Genomic DNA, 21,517 nt, shown 5'->3' with positions numbered 1-21,517 from the left:
ATAACATTGTGCTTAGGTTTCAGGATTTCTCCAGCTTTATTAAAATAAGGGACTTCTTTTTGTAAAAGGTAGAAACAACTTTGGCACCGACAACAAAGTACAAAAATAGAATGGTTCAAATTCTCACATCCCGGTTCACACATTCACACGTTGAGATTTAAGGGATAAATTAGTAGAAAGACACAGAATTCAGAATGTGTCAGTCACACACAGTGCGACCCCTCGGGGACAGATGAGGGGCTACAGAAAAGAGAAGCACATTTTCATGGACATTGTTAATAACTACATTGACATTCTTTAACACAGTGCTTACTTTCTGACAGTTTCTGCTCTTTGATTAGGAAACACTTCAGAATTTTTAATTGGAAAACAAATGTACACACACTTTGACAAGTGTGTACATTTAAATCTGACTGGTGACAAACCCTAAAAAAAATTCCATTAAGGCCCACGCACAAGTATGTGGGAGGACATGTTACACAAAAAAAAGAAGACTATGTTGTCAGGAATATTAATTTTCCAATAGAGCATGAATTTAGAGACTTTAATCAGTCAACAGTGAAAAGACTTTAGAAAAGGATCGGGATTGATCAGGCAGCAAGGCGGTGTAACATCTTTAGCTAAACGTGTCAGAAGGTGATAAGGCATTTGGGTATGGTTCAGTCACAGACAGTGTGGCTTCTACAGGGTGAGACAGTGCAGCGATTGGACGGCGAGGGAGCAAAGCAGATGTCAGATGACTGATCCTTTATTCCCGAGGATTTTGAGGAGCATGTGCGTCTGCCAGCAGGTCAGGTCGGAGGCACTCAATGGGGCAATGAATATTCTGGAGGAAGAGTTGGGGGAAGATTTGAAGACGTAAGATCTCATGCCTGGGTATTAATAATCCTATATTTTCATTACATTTGATCACATTCTTCATCAGTTTCCCAAAAGGGGTCATTTGACGTGCACACAACACTGCAATTGATTACTAAGACTTGTAAATTTATATTTAATTATATAGATAGCCAAAAATAAATGGGTTTGAGAAACATCCTTTTTGTTTGATCTATCTGATGCCCTTGCAAATATGATTTATTTAAATTTATATGGAAATTTGACAAGCTTGGGACCTAATAGGGCCAAAAAAAAGCTAAGCAATCAGCACTACATCTAAAACAGGACAAACTGTAATCTTTACGATTAATATAATATTATCTTAATTCCACTAACCAATCTGCTTAATGTGTTGTCTCCATATCTAACGGGCCGCAGCACACTGGCATCAACATCAGCACCTGGTCGGCGACAGTTCTCACATCGCCAGCCCTGATGAGACAAAAAACATACACAAGCATATATTTAAATGTGCTTCATGTAACTCACAGAATGAACACGAGTCATAATGAACATCAGGCCCAAATCCAGGGAGGCTGATGAGTCGTACCTGTTGTCCTCCAAAGCATGTGCAGGTGCAGATAGCGCCCAGGTACTCCTTCTGCCACTGGTTGCCCACCTGGTAAGTTTTTCCGTCATCATAGCACAGTGATTCATCTGTGTGGGTGTACGTACATGTTAAAATTCACATGTAACTCCTTCACATCTTTTTGAGACAGAACATTTCTTTGGGTACTAAGCAGCCTTACGTGGTTCACACTTGAACTCTCCCTTGCCATTTCCCAGACAAGTACAGCTCATTACGTGACCATTTTCTGCGCGGCGGTCCCACTTCTGTCCAATGCGATAGTTCTTGCCATTATCATGGCACCACTCTAAAGATGGACAAAATAAAATTAAGTGAATTACCTTCAAATTACAAATATTCTTGTAAACTCCTGGATAAAAATATCCCAAAAACTTACTAGATGAATCACATCTGAAGTGGCCACTTCCCAGGCCGAGGCACCTGCACCACAACTTGAAGCCTGTCTCAGACATCCGCTCCCATTCAGCACCAACATCATAGTGGGTTGCAGTAAAGGCATCATAACATGAGTCCTTTATGGGGGACGTTCCCTCTGGGACTGAAATATGGCAAAAAAAAATGTGTAAACTACTTGAAGATTAATTATTAGCTACAGTAAGTGAATATTTGAGGATTTTTAGTAAACAAAAACAGTATTTCTGTTGGAGAGGGGGAAATCAGAGCAGCAGAGTGATGACTATGACGTGTCTTACTGAATTACTGTATGTAATGTACAGATTACATGTACACAAACACAAAAGTTTTGAAGTACCCTACCAATGAGGAGAGTTCAGCCCACTTTAACAGTAGCTGCTGTAGGGTGCTTACGTGTGTTTCCAGCAGTGACGACCTGATCCAGTATCTTGTGTTTGAGTGCCCCCATCAGAGCCTCCACGATCACATTATAGTTCGCTCCGGGGGTGAGTCCTATCAGGGTAGCAGTGGTGGCTGTGCCTGGCAGGCTGACCTGAACATGTAGAGTGAATCCATATGAAATAAGAGATTTCATCTACTAGGACTGATAAATAATGTTCAGACCACACGATGGGCTGAACTGGAAACTCAGGCCCTTGTCTCTTACCTGGAACATATTCTCGTTTAACTGTGTGATGGGATGGCATGTCACCAGGTAGGCATTGCTCTGTCTGTAAGGCTTCCAGGAGATGGTGGTCTGAGTTTGGGCCTCCTGTGGCACTCCTGTCTCGTTACCAAACGTGGATCCAATGGGCACATTCAGCTTCACTATGGGGCCCTCTGCATTGTGACGGGACACAAAGACCAGGGGCTCACGAACTTGCCCAGAAGGATACTGTGGGTTGCCATTGTTCCCATTATATCTGTTGTTGTCTCCATTGTTGCTGAACTCCACATGCTGGCTCTGACCACTAACCCCATCCTGGCCATTGCTGCCCACTACCTGGACTCTGTTGTCCAAGTCAGTTTCAGGCACATCCAGCCTGTCACCAACACCTCCAGGGCGATGTGGCAGAGGCAGGGGAAGCACGGTATCTGGGTCTGGGCAGGAGAGATGGGGTTAGGGAAGCAAGCAGGTTAGGGGGGGGGGCGGCGGCGGGGCTGTAACATATCTCAGCCAGCAGGAGGTGACAGATATGCAGCAATGCTGGGGACTACTTCATGGCAAAGTGTGTCATAATGCAGGATTACAAACACACCAGATATTTTGAATGACATCTAAGGAGGCATTCAAAATATGAAGGGGTATTATTGTTTTAAGAGACTAATGCTAGTTGATTGCACAGTTTATCACAAGGCCTCTGAGCAGTTACAGCCAAACTACTTGATTCAGCTGAGCCAATTAAAGCTGCCATTCAAGTACTTACATTTTATCAGATGTTTAACCGTAACTAATTTGAATGTTGGCACTTCATTACATCATTATCATTTGAATGCATAACTTTTACCATCACATTTGTCACAATACAGAGCAGAAGTCACATAATACTTACGAGTTCTGATTCTGCCCACCAGAGGTGTGCTCCTCTGTGTGTTCTGGATGGCAATGATCTTGATGATGTACTCTGTGGCTGGTCTTAGGCCTGAGGAATAATTATCACATAATGGAATTAGTAGGTTGCACAAATGAAAAATAAAATGTGCTGGCAATATTCTCTGTCGTGAAAACAGACCAAATGACAAGTGCATACCAGATATGGTGGCGTAGTTTTGGCCGGCATGTGGCTGTGGGATGAGTTCCCGTGGTGCTCCTCCTGACTCCTCGTAGGTGACGTAGTATCCTGTGATGTGTGTGGCAGGTGGCTGCCAGGTGAAGGAGATGGAGGTGGGGGTCAGAGATGTGAAATGGAGTTTGGTGGGAGCTTGGACCGCTGGTTGAGCTATGAAGAAAAATATCACGTTAGATCATCTGATTGCTTGTTGCATCTTTGTGTGTACTGTAGGGCTATAGTTGTGATTTGTGTCCCTGCAGTCTAGTTACAGTTTAAGACCAAAGTGTATTGTTCTTCATTTTGTCCATATTTGGAAAGTGGATGCATCTAATATGGCTCATTGTGTGCCTTAGTTTTTTACATCTCTTTGTTACGTTGCTTGTATTAACATTTTACCTGTTTGAATGCTGAGGGTAAATGGTGCACTTCTTGTGTTGCCATTCAGAGTGTACAGATTAACAGTGTACGTGGTGCCTGGCTGCAAACCTTAGAATGAATGAAAAAATAAATAAATAAACAAACAAACATTTTGAAGCAAGACTGAAACACCAAAATCACACTTCCAAAACTTACATCCGTAAACCATTTCCAGTTTTTCAAAGGTTTGTTTTAGCAAGAAGGTGTGGTATACCTGTGAGAGTGTAGGTGCGTGTTTCTCCTGGTATGGTCCTGCTGATAGTGGGGCGCGAGCCACTGGAGGGTGTGGCATCAATGAGGAAACCAGTAATGGTTTCTAACTTGGTGCGCCAGTTCAGTGTGAAAGAAGTGTCCTTCATATCAGTGATACGCACACGGCGAGGAGGGCTCACATCTGCATTGAGGAGGAGAGAAAACCGACATAAAACCGAGCAGCGAATGATAATTGGTGATGACTGGAAATGTGTACAATTTATCGTGCAGCCATTTACCTTCCAGGGTGGTCGTCTCTCCCAGCAGTGGTCTGCTGGTGACAGAGTTCTTCAGAGCGTAGACATGTATCTGGTATGTGGTCGCCACCTACAATATGCAGACACAATATAGTTGATATTTATTCACTGGTTTACTATGAATCCATGTAAATACTGCGACAAGAACTCCTGTTTACCATGAGGCCTGGTACAACGACACGTGTGGTGTCCGGAGCAACATTCATCTCTTTGGCAGGGCTGTTGATGGTCTTAGGGATGACAACCACACGGTAGCCTGTCAGGCGTGCGTTGGGGGCTTGCCATGACACGGTGAAGGCAGAGGGACTGACCTCTGAGATCACCAGGTTGGTCGGAGCAGGGATTACTGAGGCAGAAAGGCACAATTGAAAGCAAAAACATGTTTAGAATTTGAGTCAGGGAACACATAAATGAAGTCATGAATGTCTTGATGTTTGATATGTACTGTATTTCTACCTGTGGCCTGGGTTCCCGTCAAGGGTGTGCTGGGTGTGCGGCCATGGAGGGCGATGACTTTAACAGTGTACTCTGTCCCAGGGCGAAGGCCTGTCAGCACCACACTGTCCTGGTCTCCTCTGGGGGCTGGGCGCAGCTCCCTCTCGCCCTCCTCTGAGCTGGAGTACAGGACACGGTACGATGTCACTGTGCCGTCTGGACTGTCCCAAGTGATGCGCATGGAGGTGGAGTCGATGTCAGAGAAGGTCAGGTCCTTGGGATGATCCATAGCTGCAGGAAAGGAGGAAAACAGGTGGGTGGGGGTGTTCCTTTTGGCTCTAAGCAGTATGTTTTTTTTTTAAGAATGTTCACATCTAAGGCTATAAATACATCTTAAAGTGACACTTCAGATTTGTTTTGTCTCAATTGTTGTGAGTTACTCTGGTAGTGAAAACACTTTGAATTTAATTTTAATTAATAGGTACTATATAAATAAACTTGAGCCTAAAATCATTTTGGGCTCTGCAAACAGCATGCAAAAGGAAGTTTGAACCATACAACCATCCTCTTGAGACCTCTCCTATAACTGTTTTGTCTAATAAACACAGGTATATTATTATTGTTTGCATAAAATACCTCATTTACATACTGTACATCATCAGAATTGGTGCCAGGTTAGCAAACTGGCTCCAATGCATAGTAATACACTGGCATTTTTCAACAAACAAAACCAAGATAGACGTTTGAGGGGAGACTCTGCTGTCACAGTGATACTTTCTCTGTCTGCAGTCTTTGTCATGCACAGCTGATACGTGGTTTTCCCCAGGAGAAATCTAGCTGGGGAAATGAAGTTTACCTAATCCCATATCCCAATTATGGAACTCGGGTTTCTCATTAACAAGAAATAAAGTTACAGCTGAAAGACACACATATCATGGCTACTTAAGCGCAGGTATACACAGTGAATAACACTGGCAGAGTAACTCACACCAGTTATGCCAAAACAGTTTCTAAATGAAGCCTTTATTTGACTGAACTGAGTCAAACTAACCAGTGATGGCATTCTCCACCACAGGGGAAGAGGGTTGTCCGTCATTGCCCAGGGCATAGACACTCACAACATACTCAACAGTGGGCATCAGACCTGTGAATGTCATCTCTGTCCGATCTGTTTCAAACAAGCAGAAAAGACCCCAATGAAAAGAAGATACTGTATTGGAAAAATGTTATTGTAAATGTAATTATATAAAATAAAGATTACAGCCTGGTTCTGAACAGCTGGTTTTTTTTGGGTCCTATCTTACCAGGGGCCACCACCTCAGAGTAAGAAGGTCCCTGTCCATTCTTGGGTACACTGGTGATTCTGTAGCCTCTGATTGGTCCCTGAGCAGGAGACCAGCGCACTGTGATGGCGTTGTCACTCACATCAGTCAATTTCATGTCAGTGGGGGGCTCGGTATCTGAAGGAGAGATGGATACATAACGAGCTTTAGATTTAGTTTAAGCCCTCAACAGTCAGGTTTTTTTCAGGAACAGTTTTCTTCCATTTGCTTTACCAGTCCTGTGTGTGATGTAGACTGGGGTGTTGGAGGCAGGGCTGTCCCCTCGTCCTGTGACAGCATAGACTGTGATGGTGTAGTCAGTACCAGGTTTCAATCCCGTAATGGTGGCAGTGGTCTGAGTGCCTGGGATCGTGAACTCTTGAGGAGACTCACCACCTAGAAAGGGAAAAGAGGAGCCAAGTGTTGAACTCAGAATATGGCTGAGGTTTAGAAGAAGCTGTGAATTAAAGCACATGTACACACTTGTCCCTCCATAGGTGATCCTGTAGTTCTTCACTGAGACTGAGGGGGCATCCCAACGGATGGTGATGCTGGTGGGGGTGGACGATGTTACCTCCAGATCAGTGGGAGCATCAGAGACTGAAAATGATTGGAAGAAACAGGAAAAAAAAATCAAGATTCAGCTGTAGAAAGTGACTAAGAAAAGAAAAGGAGAGGTGATGAAAGAAACCAGTATGGAAACTTACTCGTGGCCTGTGTGCCAGTCAGAGGCTGACTCTCCTGGTTGCGGCTGACAGCATACACGTGTATCAGGTACTCTGTCTCTGGTGTCAGTCCTGTCAAAGTGTAGTAGTTCCTGGTTGGGGGCAGCCTCTCATCCTTGGTCCGCCCGCCGCTCGTCTTCTGATAGCGGATGCGGTAGCCGGTGATAGCAGCAGTTGGAGCTATCCAGTGAACAGTGAAGGAGTTGGTCTGAATATCGGAGAAGTCCAAGCCAGTGGGGGAGTCCAGGGCTGGAGGGAGAGGTAGTGGAGATGAAGAAAAATTTAAAATTGCATGTAGTGATAATGGCAATTGCAAAATTGGCAAGGCAACACAAATGATCCACAAAACAAATGACAATGTAAAGAAGTGACTTGTATGAACTAACATTAATATAAGTCAAATATATAGTCTAATATACAGGTCTACTTTTTAATAAATAACTCAGGAACAAAAGAAGGCTGCAGTTGTGCACATTCGCAGTCAAATATTGTTATAATTGGTATAATATTTAAAAGGGTTTTTAAAACAGTGATTTGATGATCTTGCTGTTTATCAGTTCTGTTTTGATAGATTTGAAAGCAACAGTGTAAATATTAGAGATTTTTGTGTAATTAAATATTATTAGAATTGTACAGTAAAACATGGACATGAACAAAACTTGCAGCACCCTTGACCCTTCCTCAAGAAACACATTTATGTAAATCTCTGTCATACTTACTTGTCCTCTGAGTGCCCGTAGCTGGTTCACTTTCTCGTTCACCGTACACACACACAACACTGATATGGTACTCAGTGTTGGGCAGCAGGTCTAAATGAGATGATAAGATAATTACACAGATAAAATGACGTGAAGCAATGCAAAGAAAAACAAATCATTTTGGCCTTTAAGCTCAGCATTTTGTCAAACATTTTCTAACACAATCTTTATGTCGTCTTACTCTGCAGCAGGAAGGTGTTGGTGGCTCCGCCAACATTAATCTCTTTAATGTCATCGTCTGTGGATACAGGGTGGTAACGGATGACAAACCGAGAGATGTCGCTTGGTGTGGCAACACGAGGGACTGTCCACGTCACCCTAATGTGGTCCGGACCCACCCCCCCAAAATGCAAGTTGGTGGGAGGTGGAATAGCTGGAAGAACGAAGGGTTAAAAGTTATAGCTAACACTAACAAAGATGTTATCTAAATAAAAGTAAATTTACGATGGCAATGACATGATACATTTTTGAAGTTTACTGTAGTATGTTATAAATTAATAAAAGTGCCATTTATGTGCCTTTATCAGTCCTCTCAGATTAAAACCCAAGCCCTTTCCACTGATGGAGTGAAAGAGTGAAATCACCAGCTTGTGTTTGCTTTGTGTGTGTGGTCGGCTGGCTTTCCCCCTCCTCTGTAACAGTGGAGACACTGATGTCATAGTCCACGCCCGGCTCCAAACCATGAATGGTGTAATAACCAGCAGCTGCTTCCACCATATCTTGAAAAATTGGCAAGCTCTCGCCTGATGCTACTACTGTTATCCGGTAACCAGTAATGGTAGAATAGTTCAGAGGGATCCAGCGCAGACCAATGGTGGTGTCAGTAATGTCGACAAAGTCAATGTGACTTGGTGTGGGGATGTCTGAAAGAGTTAGGCCGGTTATAAAGCGCAAGCAAAATTAGACAGACAGACAGACTTAAAAGCCATAATAATTACACTGATTCTATCAGTAACATTAATTTCATTCCCAGAAAATCAGTCAGGGGTCCAGAGTGTAATAGTAGCCATGCTAGATAAAGATAATTACAAATTACTTTAGTCAATAAACATTCAGAATTACAATATTATAAATATTTTGTAATTAAAGCAGTGATTAATACTACTGTTCTGGGCATGCAAAAATATATTAATGCACCATCCCAAGTAATAAACATGATTTCCATGCATGGCAGGTTAGCCCATGATCCTGTTAGTAGTAGATAATATTAATTAAGCTGCATTAAACAGTGTGTGAGCTGACTGAACATTTTGGCCTCTTTCAGCTCATTGTTTTGGTTTTATTGCACATCATTTACTGCTTGGTTCGGTCTTACTGCTCTCATTAACCTCATTTCCAGCAGAAGCAGACAGCTGTGCCTGCTGAATGTACAAAAAGGCAATTTTCTGCTAACCCATTAGCCATACCAGCATTAGAAGGTGGTAATGTCACAGGTATGTGTTTGTCAGCCAAAAGTCCATTAATGCAGCTTTGAGAAAAGACTTCATTTTCAAGCTATGCCAATTTCAAAAAGAACATATTTGTATTTAAGTTCCAGCATGAAGAGCAATACAGTGTATGGGTGGGAATAATGAAAAGAAATGAAAATATTACAGTAATGTGGTGAAATATTGGAGTTGGCTCTAGTTTTACATGGACCCAGCCTTTAAGGGCAAATTAATCCTCCTTCCTTCCCCTCTCTCTCTCTCTCTCTCTCTCTCTCTCTCTCTCTCTCTCTCTTTCCCTCTCTTTCACACACAGACACTGGTCTTTTTACGTGTGCACAGTTGTGTGTTTGAATGCCTTCCTCGTGGCTCGTACCTGGTGTGACAATAGTGGACAAAGGTACACTCTCCAAATGGCCCTTAACAGAGAAGACACTGACGTTGTACTCCACCCCCAGATTCAAGTTCTCTAGGATGCATGATGTTTGGTCAGGTCGGACAAACTCCTCCAGTGAGTTTCCTCTCTGGCCGTTGGTTGGCGTGCTTGTCACTCTGTAGCCTGTGGTGTCTGCAAAAGGTGGGGGAACATGACAAATATGGAAGAGACAGAACATAATGTCAAGAGATTTTTGCAATTTATGAGTCACTGTGAGAAATGAAAAGGAAATACCAGGAAGAGACGTTTGTCCGGGTGAAAAATAAAAAACCCCTTTGAAGGCCAAGGTCTAGACTTGCCGTGATCCAATGGCCTGGCAGTGCGTAGGGAGCACAGTCAATATTTACCTGGTGTTTTGGAGGCTACCCAGTGGACAGTGAGATCTCCTGTGTTAGGGTTGGACTCAACTCTAAGGTCAGTGGGAGGAGACACAGCTGCAAGGACAGAAAAGTGGACCATGATACAAGCATGAGAAACTCGATTCCATGCAGCAGTAACTTCTTACACAAACTTATGCCAAATGGTTTAAGGAGTGTTCTGTGGGCAAAGAGCTGTATTAAATCAATCTGGTGATTATTCATGCAGCTTCTTTTAAGTGTCTTTTGTGTAGCAGTCATCACCGTGGCTGTCTTTTTCTCAGTTAAAGTGAATTAGATACACACATGTGACAACGGTGCGGGTGATGGGGTTTCCACGGTTGCGTCCATTGAAGATGGGCTGAACACGGTAGGTATACTGATTTCCAGAAATCAGATCTTGAATATGAATACGTCCAGAGTCAGAGGTCTCTTCTCTGGGAGACTCGCCTTCCTGACTGGGGAGCACAGACAGCTGGGAAGAAGGAGGCAGACATGGAAAGATCAGAAACCTATAAAATACTCTGGATCAATGGACACATGGGGGCAGAACAACAAGCTGTACACACAACGTTGACATATTCTTACTGATATGAGAATAAGTTAGCAAACTGTTGCCTATTTGCGTATCTGGCAGATGCAAGGCAATATTAGCATTAATTTAGAGTCATGTGTCAGGCCACCAAAAGAATTTATTTCCAATATTCACTCTCCTTTTAGTTCTGTTTTGCTTCTCCACCAACAGAGTGATATGTCTGAGTAATGAGACTGAATCAAGACAACAATGTTTCAGTTGGGTTTGTCACTAGGGATATGACCCATTGATAGTATTAAAATATTTATTAGAGTGGCCTTTCTTTGTTTATTTTGATTTGATTATGAACAGCTGTGTCTCTAGATTATGAACTGAAAGCTGAGGCAAGTTTCTACCTTATAGCTGAATCTGCGGATAGGTATCCAGGTGATGATGATAGAGGTATCAGTGACCTCGGTGCTGAAAGGTGGAGCATTTCCCATCTGGGGAGCTGGGAAGAGAGCAGAATGGCAAAAAAAATTTAATTCATTATCACCATTTATTCTAGTCTCTGCAGATGCTTCTCTCAATACTGACCAGTAGTAAAAGATGCAGTGACGGCCTCACTAAGCACATTGTCTAGCTCAGAATGCAGGGTGGCAGTGTACTGAGTGTCTGGACGCAGATTCCTGAGAGGGTACTGGGTGACCCTGTCCGGGATCCTCTTCTCGATAGGGCTAGAGCCCCCAATGCTAAGGAAAAGGCGGTAACCAGTGACAATGGCGTGGGGAGCCTCCCAGGTGACCATCGCAGCGTCGGGGCCGATGTCAGTGAACTGCACATTGGTGGGTGAATCAGGTTCTGGAAGGGTTAGACAATATAAAACATTTAAGGGAGAAGTTGGTGTCACGTCCCTTTGTCTAGTTTGGGCTCCTTTGTCCGTGGTGATACTTACTGGTAGTCTTTTCTCCCACAAGCGGCTTGCTCTCCACTCCACCACTGATGGCATAGATGTAGAAACGGTAGAGTGTGCCAGGCTGCAAGTGGGTGATCTCAGCATATGCGTTGGGTGAGACGGGCAGCTGGATGGCCCTCATGTCTGTGCCTTCAGGGCTAACAGGTGAGAAGACCACCCTGTAACCAGTCACCTCCCTGGGTGGACCGGTCCAGGTGATGGTGATCTTCACATCTGACACCTCATAGAATTGCAGGTCTGTGGGTGCCGGAACCTCCTCTGTGGACAGGAAGTGGTAAATTGAAGGGAAGATCATCAGAACCACACTTTAAAGTTTTGTTTGGAGTTTTTGACCACTGGTAACACTGTGGAATAATGTTTTATTGAGCGGGTCCCCATTTTTTTGGAGAAACGCAATGCATGTAACATATCTGTCAGGGCTCGAGAATACAGACAATATATTCACATGAAAATCACTGAATGTATGTAAACATAATTCTGTTGACAAAAAACACACGGGACACCTTTAGATTAACAAGTGCTAAGTATAGTAAAATAACCTAAAAATCTGTTTGTCTTCATTATGGCAACTTTGCAAACTAAACGCAACAGTTCAATAAAAAGCTTTAACAAGAGATATTTACAGATCTCTACAATAATGGCTCAGATGATGCAGAGAAATTCCAAACCAGTGAAAAACATTTTCTACAGCATCTGGGTTTGTTTTTTGAGTATAATAAAACAGTACATTCTGCCATGCCAGGCACAAGGAGGAAAGAGTCATAAATGGAAATCCCACTTAAGATATACTGAGGATTTATGAAGTGTGTGTGCCTCTGTATGGGTGTGGGCTGTACATGCATGCTTGCTTTCATAAGTGTTTTAACTACATCTGAACAGGTGCCTGAGCCCATCATGAATTAAAGAGAGGTCGTTCAGGGGCCACAATCGACTAAGTCAAAGATAAGAAGCCTTAAATATTGTGATGGTATAGCTATAGCTGTGTAAGTATGTTTTCACAAAACAATGTTTTGACATGCTCAGTCTTCCCAAAACACTGAAAACCCCTTCCTAAAGCTCCCTGGCCCTATAAGGAATCTTCAGCTGTGAGTATAAACCTAATCTGTTCAGCTTTCACTGACAGCCAAAAGAGAAGAAACATTTACCATCTAAAGCATAGAATAACATACTACGGATGTTTTAATAAACCAACTTATGTAATGTAGTTATGAAGTACTACATTACATAATTTATGAAGCCATTTACATTAAGTTCTGCTTCCTTTGTTTACAAAAAGAAATAGTATCTGATAAAAAGGGTGTACCAGGCAGAGGGGATCCAGCGGTGTTGACCTGTACAAAAACAGGCTCACTCTCCCGATTCTCCTCTACAGCATAGATGCTGATGTTGTAGAGCAGACCAGGGCGAAGGTCAACCAGGGTCACGGAGGTCTCAGACTCTGGCAGGGTCAGCTCAGTGCTGCTGCCTTCCACTGACGGCGTGTACACCACACGGTAACCTGGCAGCCACAATCATACAGTTACACACAGCCAGAAAAAAACAGATTTCTGTATCAGAACCGTACTTTAAATTACATATAGACACATACAGAAAGTAGTTTCTTACCAGTGATAGGAGCCTGAGGTCTGGACCAGCTAATTCTAATGGAGGTCTCTTCCACATTATCGACGGTATGCTGAGCAGGTGTGTCAGGAGCTGGGAAAAAAGGAAAACAATGGGAATGCTACATATCCTGTGCAAAAACCTAGAAGATTTGCATGATTCTGAGATTATTGTCATGACAAAGTTGGGGAGAGAGCTTCTTCTACCTGTAGTCTGTGAGGTAGACAGGATGAGGTTTGGCTGTCCCTGATTTGGAAGCTCATAGACGTTGACGTTGTACCTACGTCCTGGCAGGAGATCAGTGATGGTAACAGAGGTGGCTGTGCGGGGAACATCTGGAGAAGCGGACAAAAGGTTAGTTAATACAGTACCAGTATAGCTATTTTATGTATAGTATGATTTTGCTGTACCATTTATTCTATGATTTTAATATTTATACTCTGTTGATCACCTTTGACCTGAGACACATCAATCAGAACCTCAATAGAGAAACTACGCAATTAATCATTCAATGCAATTATTTGCATGTGAGCTTATGGAGCCATTATGAATGTCTCAGTGATGGTCAAAGAATCTCACCCAGCACTTTCGGCTTGGCGCCCTCCTCACTGAGTTCATACTCCACCCTGAAGCCAGAGATGGTAGAAGAGGCTGATGTCCAGGACACAACGAAGCTGTTTGAGGTGATTTCTGTTACCGATTCAGAAGTGTCCACCACTGGAGGAGGCTGGGTCGTCTCTCCCTCTGATGTTTCCACTTTAAAGATGAGGGGATATAATGTTCATATGAATATTTCTTTAGATTTGTGGAACTGATTGAACAGAATGTTAAAGCTCATGTTTACTCACAAGAGCCATGGGTAGTAGTGAAATCGAAGCGTGTGACCTCGCGGCGTCCATAGCGTAGGACGCTGATCAGCTGACCCTCGTACGTTATGCCCGGACGCAGACCGCTGATGGTGTAGGAGTTGAGGTGGCCTGGGATGGTGACCTCGTTCCAGGGTGATCGGGCATTTTTCTGCCAGAAGGGGTTAAAAGGAAAAAAAGTTAATGGGTTTTAATTCAAGATTCAACAATGTAAGACACAAACTGAAAAGTGGATAATCGTCATCTGCTGATGAAGTTCATGTGATATGATCAAAAGCTCAACTTCTGTTTCCAAGCTCAAGAGTGAACTCTGAACTTCAGCTTTTAATCAAGCATGGGCAAGAATACTTTAAAGTGCTCTAAAAATTTGAGTATCTACAATTAAATTTTAACTAGGCAAACTCCATCTGCCGCTGAAGATCATGTTATATACGAGTGAAAGCTCTAGAATAGCTAATAAATGGACCTTGTGGTGAAATTATTTTCACAAAGAGATAATGTGATTTCTTACCTGTAAAATCCTTAAAGTAATGACATGTTTTGACAGCATTTTTTGACTGAGGATTTATTGGAATCATTCATTAATTTAGAAAATTAAGACCTTATATGGTATCCTGTATATTTTGTCCTGGACACCGGCTCAGACACATTTACCGCCATATCCTGCTTAAAAAGTATTTAGACTGGGTTTGCACGCTGTTGGAAAAGTACAGCCTTTCTCAGCAGGAGGGCCAGATGAGGACTTTGAGTGACTTTGCTGTCCTAAATACACAAACCCCTTCAGAGGAAATATGTTTCACTTGAGTTAAGTTTCATAAACATTTCAACCAACTTGTCAGTCTTTGAAGTCTTCAGAGGAAAAAAAAAATGTGTGAGAAAAAAATCTCATGGAGGGGGATATTTTCCTTGGAATATCTAAAAACCGCAGACTGTAAAATGGAGTTCATGTATCCTCTAATCATCTTGTTTGTCCAAACTTCAGTCAACATTACCCAAAACACTTGACCTCATTCAGACTGTTTTCCTACCTTTGCCAATGCTACCGGACAGCAAATTTAAAACACCCTTTTCAGAAAAAAAAGCTCACTTGCATTTACAAAGGCGAGTTCCAACCTACATTAAGAACCAAAACAATCACTCACAATTCTCCATTTGAGGATGTACTGGGTAATGGAAACAGATGAAGGGGCGTTCCACTGAATGGGGTGGGAGTCTGGTTGTTTTCCTGCCTCTGCGATGATCACCTGGACAGGTCTGAAGCCATCTGAGGAGTTAGAGCAGCAGGCGGAGGAAAAGATTTAAGAGAAGACATCAGGAGAGAGTAGGAGAGACACGAACAAAGATGCCGTTAGCAAATGAAAAAAAGACTCACACATTGTCAGAGACATTTAATATAACAGTGTTACCTGGAGAGAGTGTGGGTGAAATTTGGCTACTTTTCGGTGAGGCTCTGTCGGACGGATTCATTGTTTTGGGAAGAAGCCAAGATACCAGATGGTGCTAAACCATCTCAAACACCCACTGACAACTTACAGTCTCACATAACACCGGAGTACTATATTCATCACAGTTTATCTAGCCTCTGTACCCTCAAGAACACACACAAACACACACACACAAAACAGCTTCACACTCCCTGCTACGGTCACACACCAACACCCTTTTCCTCTACCACTGATCAAGGAGAGATAAAAGTAAGAACTGTAACATTTTAGGTCAGTGTTTGATTTAGGACATTCAGTGCACTACAGAACAAAGTATCATATTAAGCAACATTTACCCAACCAGAGGGAGAGACAGGAAGTGTGTTTAAGGCTACCTTCCCCCCGACTAAGCCCAGCATCCCTTTCCTGCCAGCAGGTCAGCACAACAACTTTCAGCACCAGGCGGGGGAACGTTTGCTTATATTTGTTTACATTTTGGCAGATTTGTACCACGAAAGGTCATGTCAGATTAGTTGTTCTCAATTCCTGTTTGCACCATAAATAAAACTCTGAAGCCACTTTCCCATTCGAGTTCTTATACATCATTCAGCCACCACATCAACACCAGCAGCTTGTTTTAATGTTGTAGCTGATCGGAGTACGACTTTACCCCCTGTGTACTACAGAGCTTTATTTTGAAGTTGACTTCAATGTGATATTGGGAAAATTATTTCTCCTACCTTGATAGGTCTGCTGAGGTTCACATCTCAGCTCTCCAATCCCGTTGCCGTAGCAATAGCAGCGGTAGTGGATGCCATGGATGACTTTGTCCCATGTCTCTCCAATCTGATAGAACGCCCTGGTTTGTGGCTCCTGACACTGATCTGTTGTAGAAAACACAAGACAACACAAGAGATGATAGGATGTGGCAGAGGCGGGTGGGGCTGTAATTTTCAGCTGCAAAGGGCTGAGTATTTAATTCCCCAACAGCTGAGCTATTGAACTATGAACGCACCAATAGCGTCACACTTCCAGCGCCCACGTCCCTGTCCATAGCAGGTGCAGTTCATCATGTAGCCCTCGTCGTGGCGTTTGGAGAATTCCTGATTTACCTCATAGGTAAAGCCGTCAACAATACACTGATCTGCATATGCAAAGGCAAGAGAGAGACAAAAATATGCCTTTTATGCTTTAATGTCAAATTGTGTGACTTCTGTGACTGTGACTGTGACTGGAATGGAATTAGCTCTCTGACCTCGCAGCTGTGAATGAGCAATGCAGCTCCACTCTCCACGGCCGTTACCCAGGCATGTGCACTCCATCATGTGACCCATGACATCATGGCGTTTGTCCCACTTGTCGCCTACACGGTGCATTGCTCCATCATTGGTGGTGCATACCTCCTCATGTGCTACATAAAGAAAGACAGGAAAAAATAAAAAATAAAAACAAAGAATACTTTGCTCTGTGTGCTTGCCACGCACATGTTTCTGATGCATCTCACTGTGCGTTCACATGCTGCTGTGTGTGTTCAAACATGGAATTCTCCTTGGCCCAGTCCAGCTCAGAGCCAAGACTCTGTACTGTAATGGTGTTATGTAACTGCCTGGATAGAGTCATTCCTCTCCCATGACCATAAACCCCCTCTCCTCTGAAAGCCACTTATTTAGTTCCCAATTGTCTACAAGTGGCCCATGCAACCGACAGTCATTATCATCTGTGAGAACAAGATAAGGCCCAAAGCATTTAGTCTAATGCCCTTCAAAAGCAAGACATCTATACCATGTTAGTGTAGCATTTGAACATTTCTGACTTTGGCCATACGACCCAGGTTCACTGGGTGTAAATGGGCTGAAAGGAACTCATAGACTGCAACCTGTCACATTTTTAAACCAAAAAACAAAAAGTTACGCCTCCATAATAATTTGACAGATGCTTTAATTGCACTTCAGGTGGCTGTTCTGTAGATATATTCACTTATGTAATCATTTTCCTTTTTTTATTGTGTATATAAACATTTGGAATCATTTCAAAGCCATTGCTCCAGAAAAAATATTCAATTAATTAACATTATTAGACACTTAACTGACAATCTTCACAGTAACTGCATGGGGTGGAACAAGTAACAGCAGTGCACACACACTCACCAGCCATGGGGCAGAATCCAAAGCGCTGCTCTGTGTCGTAGTTGTGGGTAGTACCACACCACCTCATGCCATCGCGGCGCCCGTCAGAGGTGCAGTCAGTGTAGTTGCGGCCGCTGTAGAGGAAGGGGAAGTGGCACAGGGCGCCATTGGAGTTTCCGCCTCGTGTTGCCACAATGGCTGGAATTATGAAGGAGACACAATAGTTATTCTTCTCTGATCTGGTTGCCACTACTTACAGTTCAACCGTGCCATGTCTTCATTTGAGTTTGGAGACTGTGATGTCTGAAACATCTGCCAATACTTGCACCAAACACAGAGATACATTAAGATTAAGTGTAAAATGGTAGCACAAGTAAGAAATTGGGTGGTAACTATTTCTGTTCTTGTTTTGTGGATGCCCACAGCCATTACTTAATAAGAAGGCCAATATCAGTCCAAAGCAACAATAAACCAAATAAAATGGTCAAGTCCAAGTTTACAACTCACCATTCCTCTCAGTACAGAAAGAGTACTGCTGGTCTCTCTCATAGTCTGAGCTTGTAGAGCACCAGAGCTGCCCGTCTGTGCGTCCGTCTGAAGTGCAAGAGTAGTATGTCTTCCCCATGAAGACGAAGGGGAAAACACACGGCTGGCCGTTAGAGTTACCACCATACACCTGGTTCCTGGCCTCTACACAGACAAGAGAGGGGAGAGTGAGGAAAGTGGTTGGAGTTTTGTTTAGAGTAGCAAAAGTTACATCTTGAGCAAAAAATAAAAAATAAAATAAATAAAAATAAATAAAAATAAATAAATAAAATAAACTCCTTTTTCTCACTGACACCCCTGATTTTCTTCCCTCCCTCCTTGTGCTCACCCCATTCCTGACAACTGACGCCGTTGCCCAGACAGGTACAGAGCATCTGCTTGCTGCCCTGGCTTCTGAACCACTGCTGTCCATCGTAGTAGGTGGCTCCAGAGTCTGTACGGCAAGTTCCTTCGGCAGGGAGCTCAAGCTGCCGGGTCACGGGGGTCACCATGACGGTACCTGTGGCTGTACAACACCAAGCAGATTGAAAGAAAGATTAACGTCAACACTGTGAATGCTGGGAAGATCAGTATAAAGTTTTTGACATTTAGTGAACACTTTTAGCAAAACTGAACTTGAGCAAGATTTTTATATTTTAAGCCTCACTTCGGCCTGCGTTGTGTCTTTCACACTTCCATTCTCCACGACCATTTCCCAAGCACAGACACTGCAGGATGTGTCCACTTGTGTCCGTCTTCGTCCACGTGTCTCCGATACGGTAGGACCTCCTGGTGTCCTGGTCGTTACAACGATCTGGTGGCAGAACAACAGTGGTCAAGAGCTGCCACTGGGGTATGTAAAAGTGTGTGTGTTTATATTCCACTTACTCCTCGAGGTGCATGTAATGCGTCCATTTCCCTCTCCCAGGCAGGTACAGTCCAGCATCATCCAGCCTTGGTACGGTTTCTCCCAGGTCTCCCCCACGACATAAGATGATGCAGCGTTATTGTCATAGCAACGCTCAGCTGCACAGAAGACACAGCAAATCATTATTTTAATGCATATGCAGTTATAATACTGTAAGACCCGGCTTGAAATCACATCATCTATATCACTCCAGATGTTTCCACGAGAAATAAACCATGTGGAAATCAATAGCTGTGGCGTAAGTTGGGCAAAGAGGAGAGGGGTGTTCTCTCACACATCTTGTTTGCCTTCACTGTTGTCAAATATTTAGAATAGTAGCATACACAGTCATGCTTCTGGGAAATTACCCTGCTGTAAGTGTGTGTATTTGTATGCGTGTGTGGTGCCAGCTGAAAATCCAAGCTTGCATGGTTAAGTTGTTGTATTTTCACATTTATCTGCATTCCAGAGCTCATGTGGAAAGCACTGACATCCTGGTTGCCCTGCAGGCTTAAATATATGAGGTAAAGGTAACTCACCCACAGGTTTGCAGGTCCACTCTCCTTTGCCATTTCCAAGACAAACACACTCCAGCATGTAGTCAGCAGTATCATGAGGTCTCTGCCATGTGTCCCCGATTTTATAAGACCTCCCACCTTCATGGCAACGGTCTGTGAATGACAAAGATTTAAAGTTCAGTCCACTGTCTTTAAAAAAGATGGCTGTAATATTCATATACACTGTAATACATGCTCATCAGTCAACGTTTATTTTCAGTCATTACAATTTAAGAAAAACATGATTTAATAACTATTTTTCCCCAATGCATGAAACAAAGAGGGAGATTATCTGGATAACAGCATAGCAAGGAATATAACTTTTCTAAATTACACACAAATCAAATTTAATTTGAACTAAAAACCACTTAAATGCACTGTTTTTAATTTTAAAGTAAGATTTTTTTTTAACTCACTTGCGATGGTACAGCTGATCTTGGCCCGACCAGAACCAATACAGGTGCAGTCCCACATCATCCCGTCCTTTGGTCTCTCATAGGTTTCACCGACCTGGTATGTCCGGTCATTGTACTTGTCGTAACAGGACTCCACTGAGAGAAAAACAGAGGAAACGCCAAAAAGGTTAAGAGGCTGTTATCGTTCAACCTGTTGTGGGTATTTCTCTTGCTGCGTAAAGAAGCAACACTGACACAATAGCTCTGCAACAAATGGTTCTGAACTGCAGGGAGGCAACTATCTCAAAACCAAAGACAGGGTTTTTTTTTTTGTTGTTGTTTGTTTGTTTGTTTGTTTTTTCAGGCTGCTTGTTTCCAGATGTGAAAAGTGAGCCTGGGAAGAAATGGCCTAATGGCTAAGACATTTCTGTGTTAAACCGGTGGGTCTCTCACTGACCTTCAGGCTTAGTTTTACATTTGATGCCTGCTGCTCCATTGCAGGTGCACACCAGTGTACTACCAAGATAGGTTTTCTCCCACTGCTCGTTCGGTCTGAATGAGCGGCCGTTTTCCTCACAGCCGACTAGAAATCACATAATAGGAACACTGTTACATAAAGATTATCAAACTTTTGAACCATTAAATTACCATTAACGTTTTGGCTGATTTGGCTCACCTCAGAGGAAATGTTAGACCAGATGAATGCAGAGTAAAATCATCAATCACGACATAAGTTACTGTAAACTCACTGCATTTACACACACAACACGCACTAGAAATCACTTTCTAATGCAGAAATAAAATCCTTTTTGATTTTACGCATTAAGGAGAGAATGTTTTTAAATGGTCATGAAAGTCCTTATACCAACCTGGAGTAAGGGCAGCTGTGTCGTGGAGCTCAGGATACACCTGATATTGGCCAGTTTGCCTTTTGCTCTTCTTTGGCAAGCCGTGGACTGCGCTGCTTACGCACAGCGCCACCAGCAACCCAGTCAGTGGGCTACCAGTCATTTTGTGGAAAAATAAGGACTTTAAGGTAAAGCAGAGAATGGTACAGTTATAAAGCAAACTTTAAAACAAGAAGCAAGCGCAGAATTTAAGTTTTGCTTGGAGAGATTGGAGTCCCTTATTATCAGCTCCCCGTTGCTGCTCCTACAGGCGGACCGGTTTGCCGCCTCGCAGCTGATGCACCAGACTGAGGAGAGGGAAGCTCACTGGATTTATACACACGGCCGCAGCCTGCTGAAGGGGAGGGCTTTAACTGGAGATGGGATAAGCCGCCCTAGTGTGAGCAATACTGACATTCGACACTTAACTCTCAAGGAACGAAAAAAGCCTTAAGACAAGAAAAAAAAAACCTTAAGTTATGAAGATGGATGACCATTTCAAAACTGTTCAACTCAGAGATTAGATGGGTAAAATGGCATCAGGTGAGATATCACCGGGATCCCATCCACTGTGACCGGATGGAAAGTTGTGACACAGAAGGTCAGGGGCCTGCATTAAATGAAAACAAATCTTAGATAATGTCTGACCGCATTGGTGGCTGGATGGTTACAGCGCATGCCACATAACCATGGCTGGTTTCGAGCCATGGACCTTTGTTGCAT

General features: G+C 43.1%; 1 protein-coding gene across 3 annotated transcripts; it reads right to left on the bottom strand.

The window, feature by feature from the left end:
* Window positions 1-12: 12 nt before the first annotated feature.
* Window positions 13-21,101, bottom strand: fn1b (fibronectin 1b). Of its 3 annotated transcripts, XM_041043510.1 has the most exons (46): window positions 20,777-21,101; window positions 20,365-20,490; window positions 19,929-20,063; window positions 19,495-19,626; window positions 18,937-19,074; window positions 18,716-18,862; window positions 18,398-18,574; window positions 18,031-18,213; window positions 17,545-17,721; window positions 16,653-16,808; window positions 16,413-16,541; window positions 16,138-16,281; window positions 15,116-15,237; window positions 13,956-14,124; window positions 13,687-13,863; window positions 13,314-13,442; window positions 13,111-13,200; window positions 12,809-13,003; window positions 11,485-11,763; window positions 11,127-11,390; window positions 10,946-11,040; window positions 10,322-10,490; window positions 10,007-10,093; window positions 9,600-9,791; window positions 8,384-8,662; window positions 7,981-8,172; window positions 7,761-7,850; window positions 7,024-7,290; window positions 6,800-6,916; window positions 6,551-6,712; window positions 6,299-6,454; window positions 6,046-6,162; window positions 5,016-5,285; window positions 4,718-4,905; window positions 4,542-4,629; window positions 4,265-4,444; window positions 4,030-4,119; window positions 3,613-3,801; window positions 3,415-3,504; window positions 2,529-2,962; window positions 2,276-2,414; window positions 1,845-2,006; window positions 1,629-1,754; window positions 1,430-1,536; window positions 1,216-1,311; window positions 13-826 (listed from the first exon to the last, which is right to left on the bottom strand). In XM_041043510.1, exons 1-46 carry the CDS (start codon window positions 20,916-20,918, stop codon window positions 749-751), a joined length of 7,371 nt encoding a protein of 2,456 aa, XP_040899444.1. In that variant the 5' UTR covers window positions 20,919-21,101; the 3' UTR covers window positions 13-748. The 3 variants fall into 3 exon arrangements, with proteins under 3 accessions (XP_040899444.1, XP_040899462.1, XP_040899454.1); XM_041043528.1 differs by lacking the exon at window positions 8,384-8,662; XM_041043520.1 differs by lacking the exon at window positions 20,365-20,490.
* Window positions 21,102-21,517: the final 416 nt, after the last annotated feature.

Source organism: Toxotes jaculatrix, chromosome 1 (genome assembly GCF_017976425.1).
Source record: "Toxotes jaculatrix isolate fToxJac2 chromosome 1, fToxJac2.pri, whole genome shotgun sequence".
Classification (NCBI taxonomy): domain Eukaryota; kingdom Metazoa; phylum Chordata; class Actinopteri; family Toxotidae; genus Toxotes; species Toxotes jaculatrix.
Note: the sequence above shows the minus strand (reverse complement) of the source record. Positions and strands in the feature narration are given on the sequence as shown.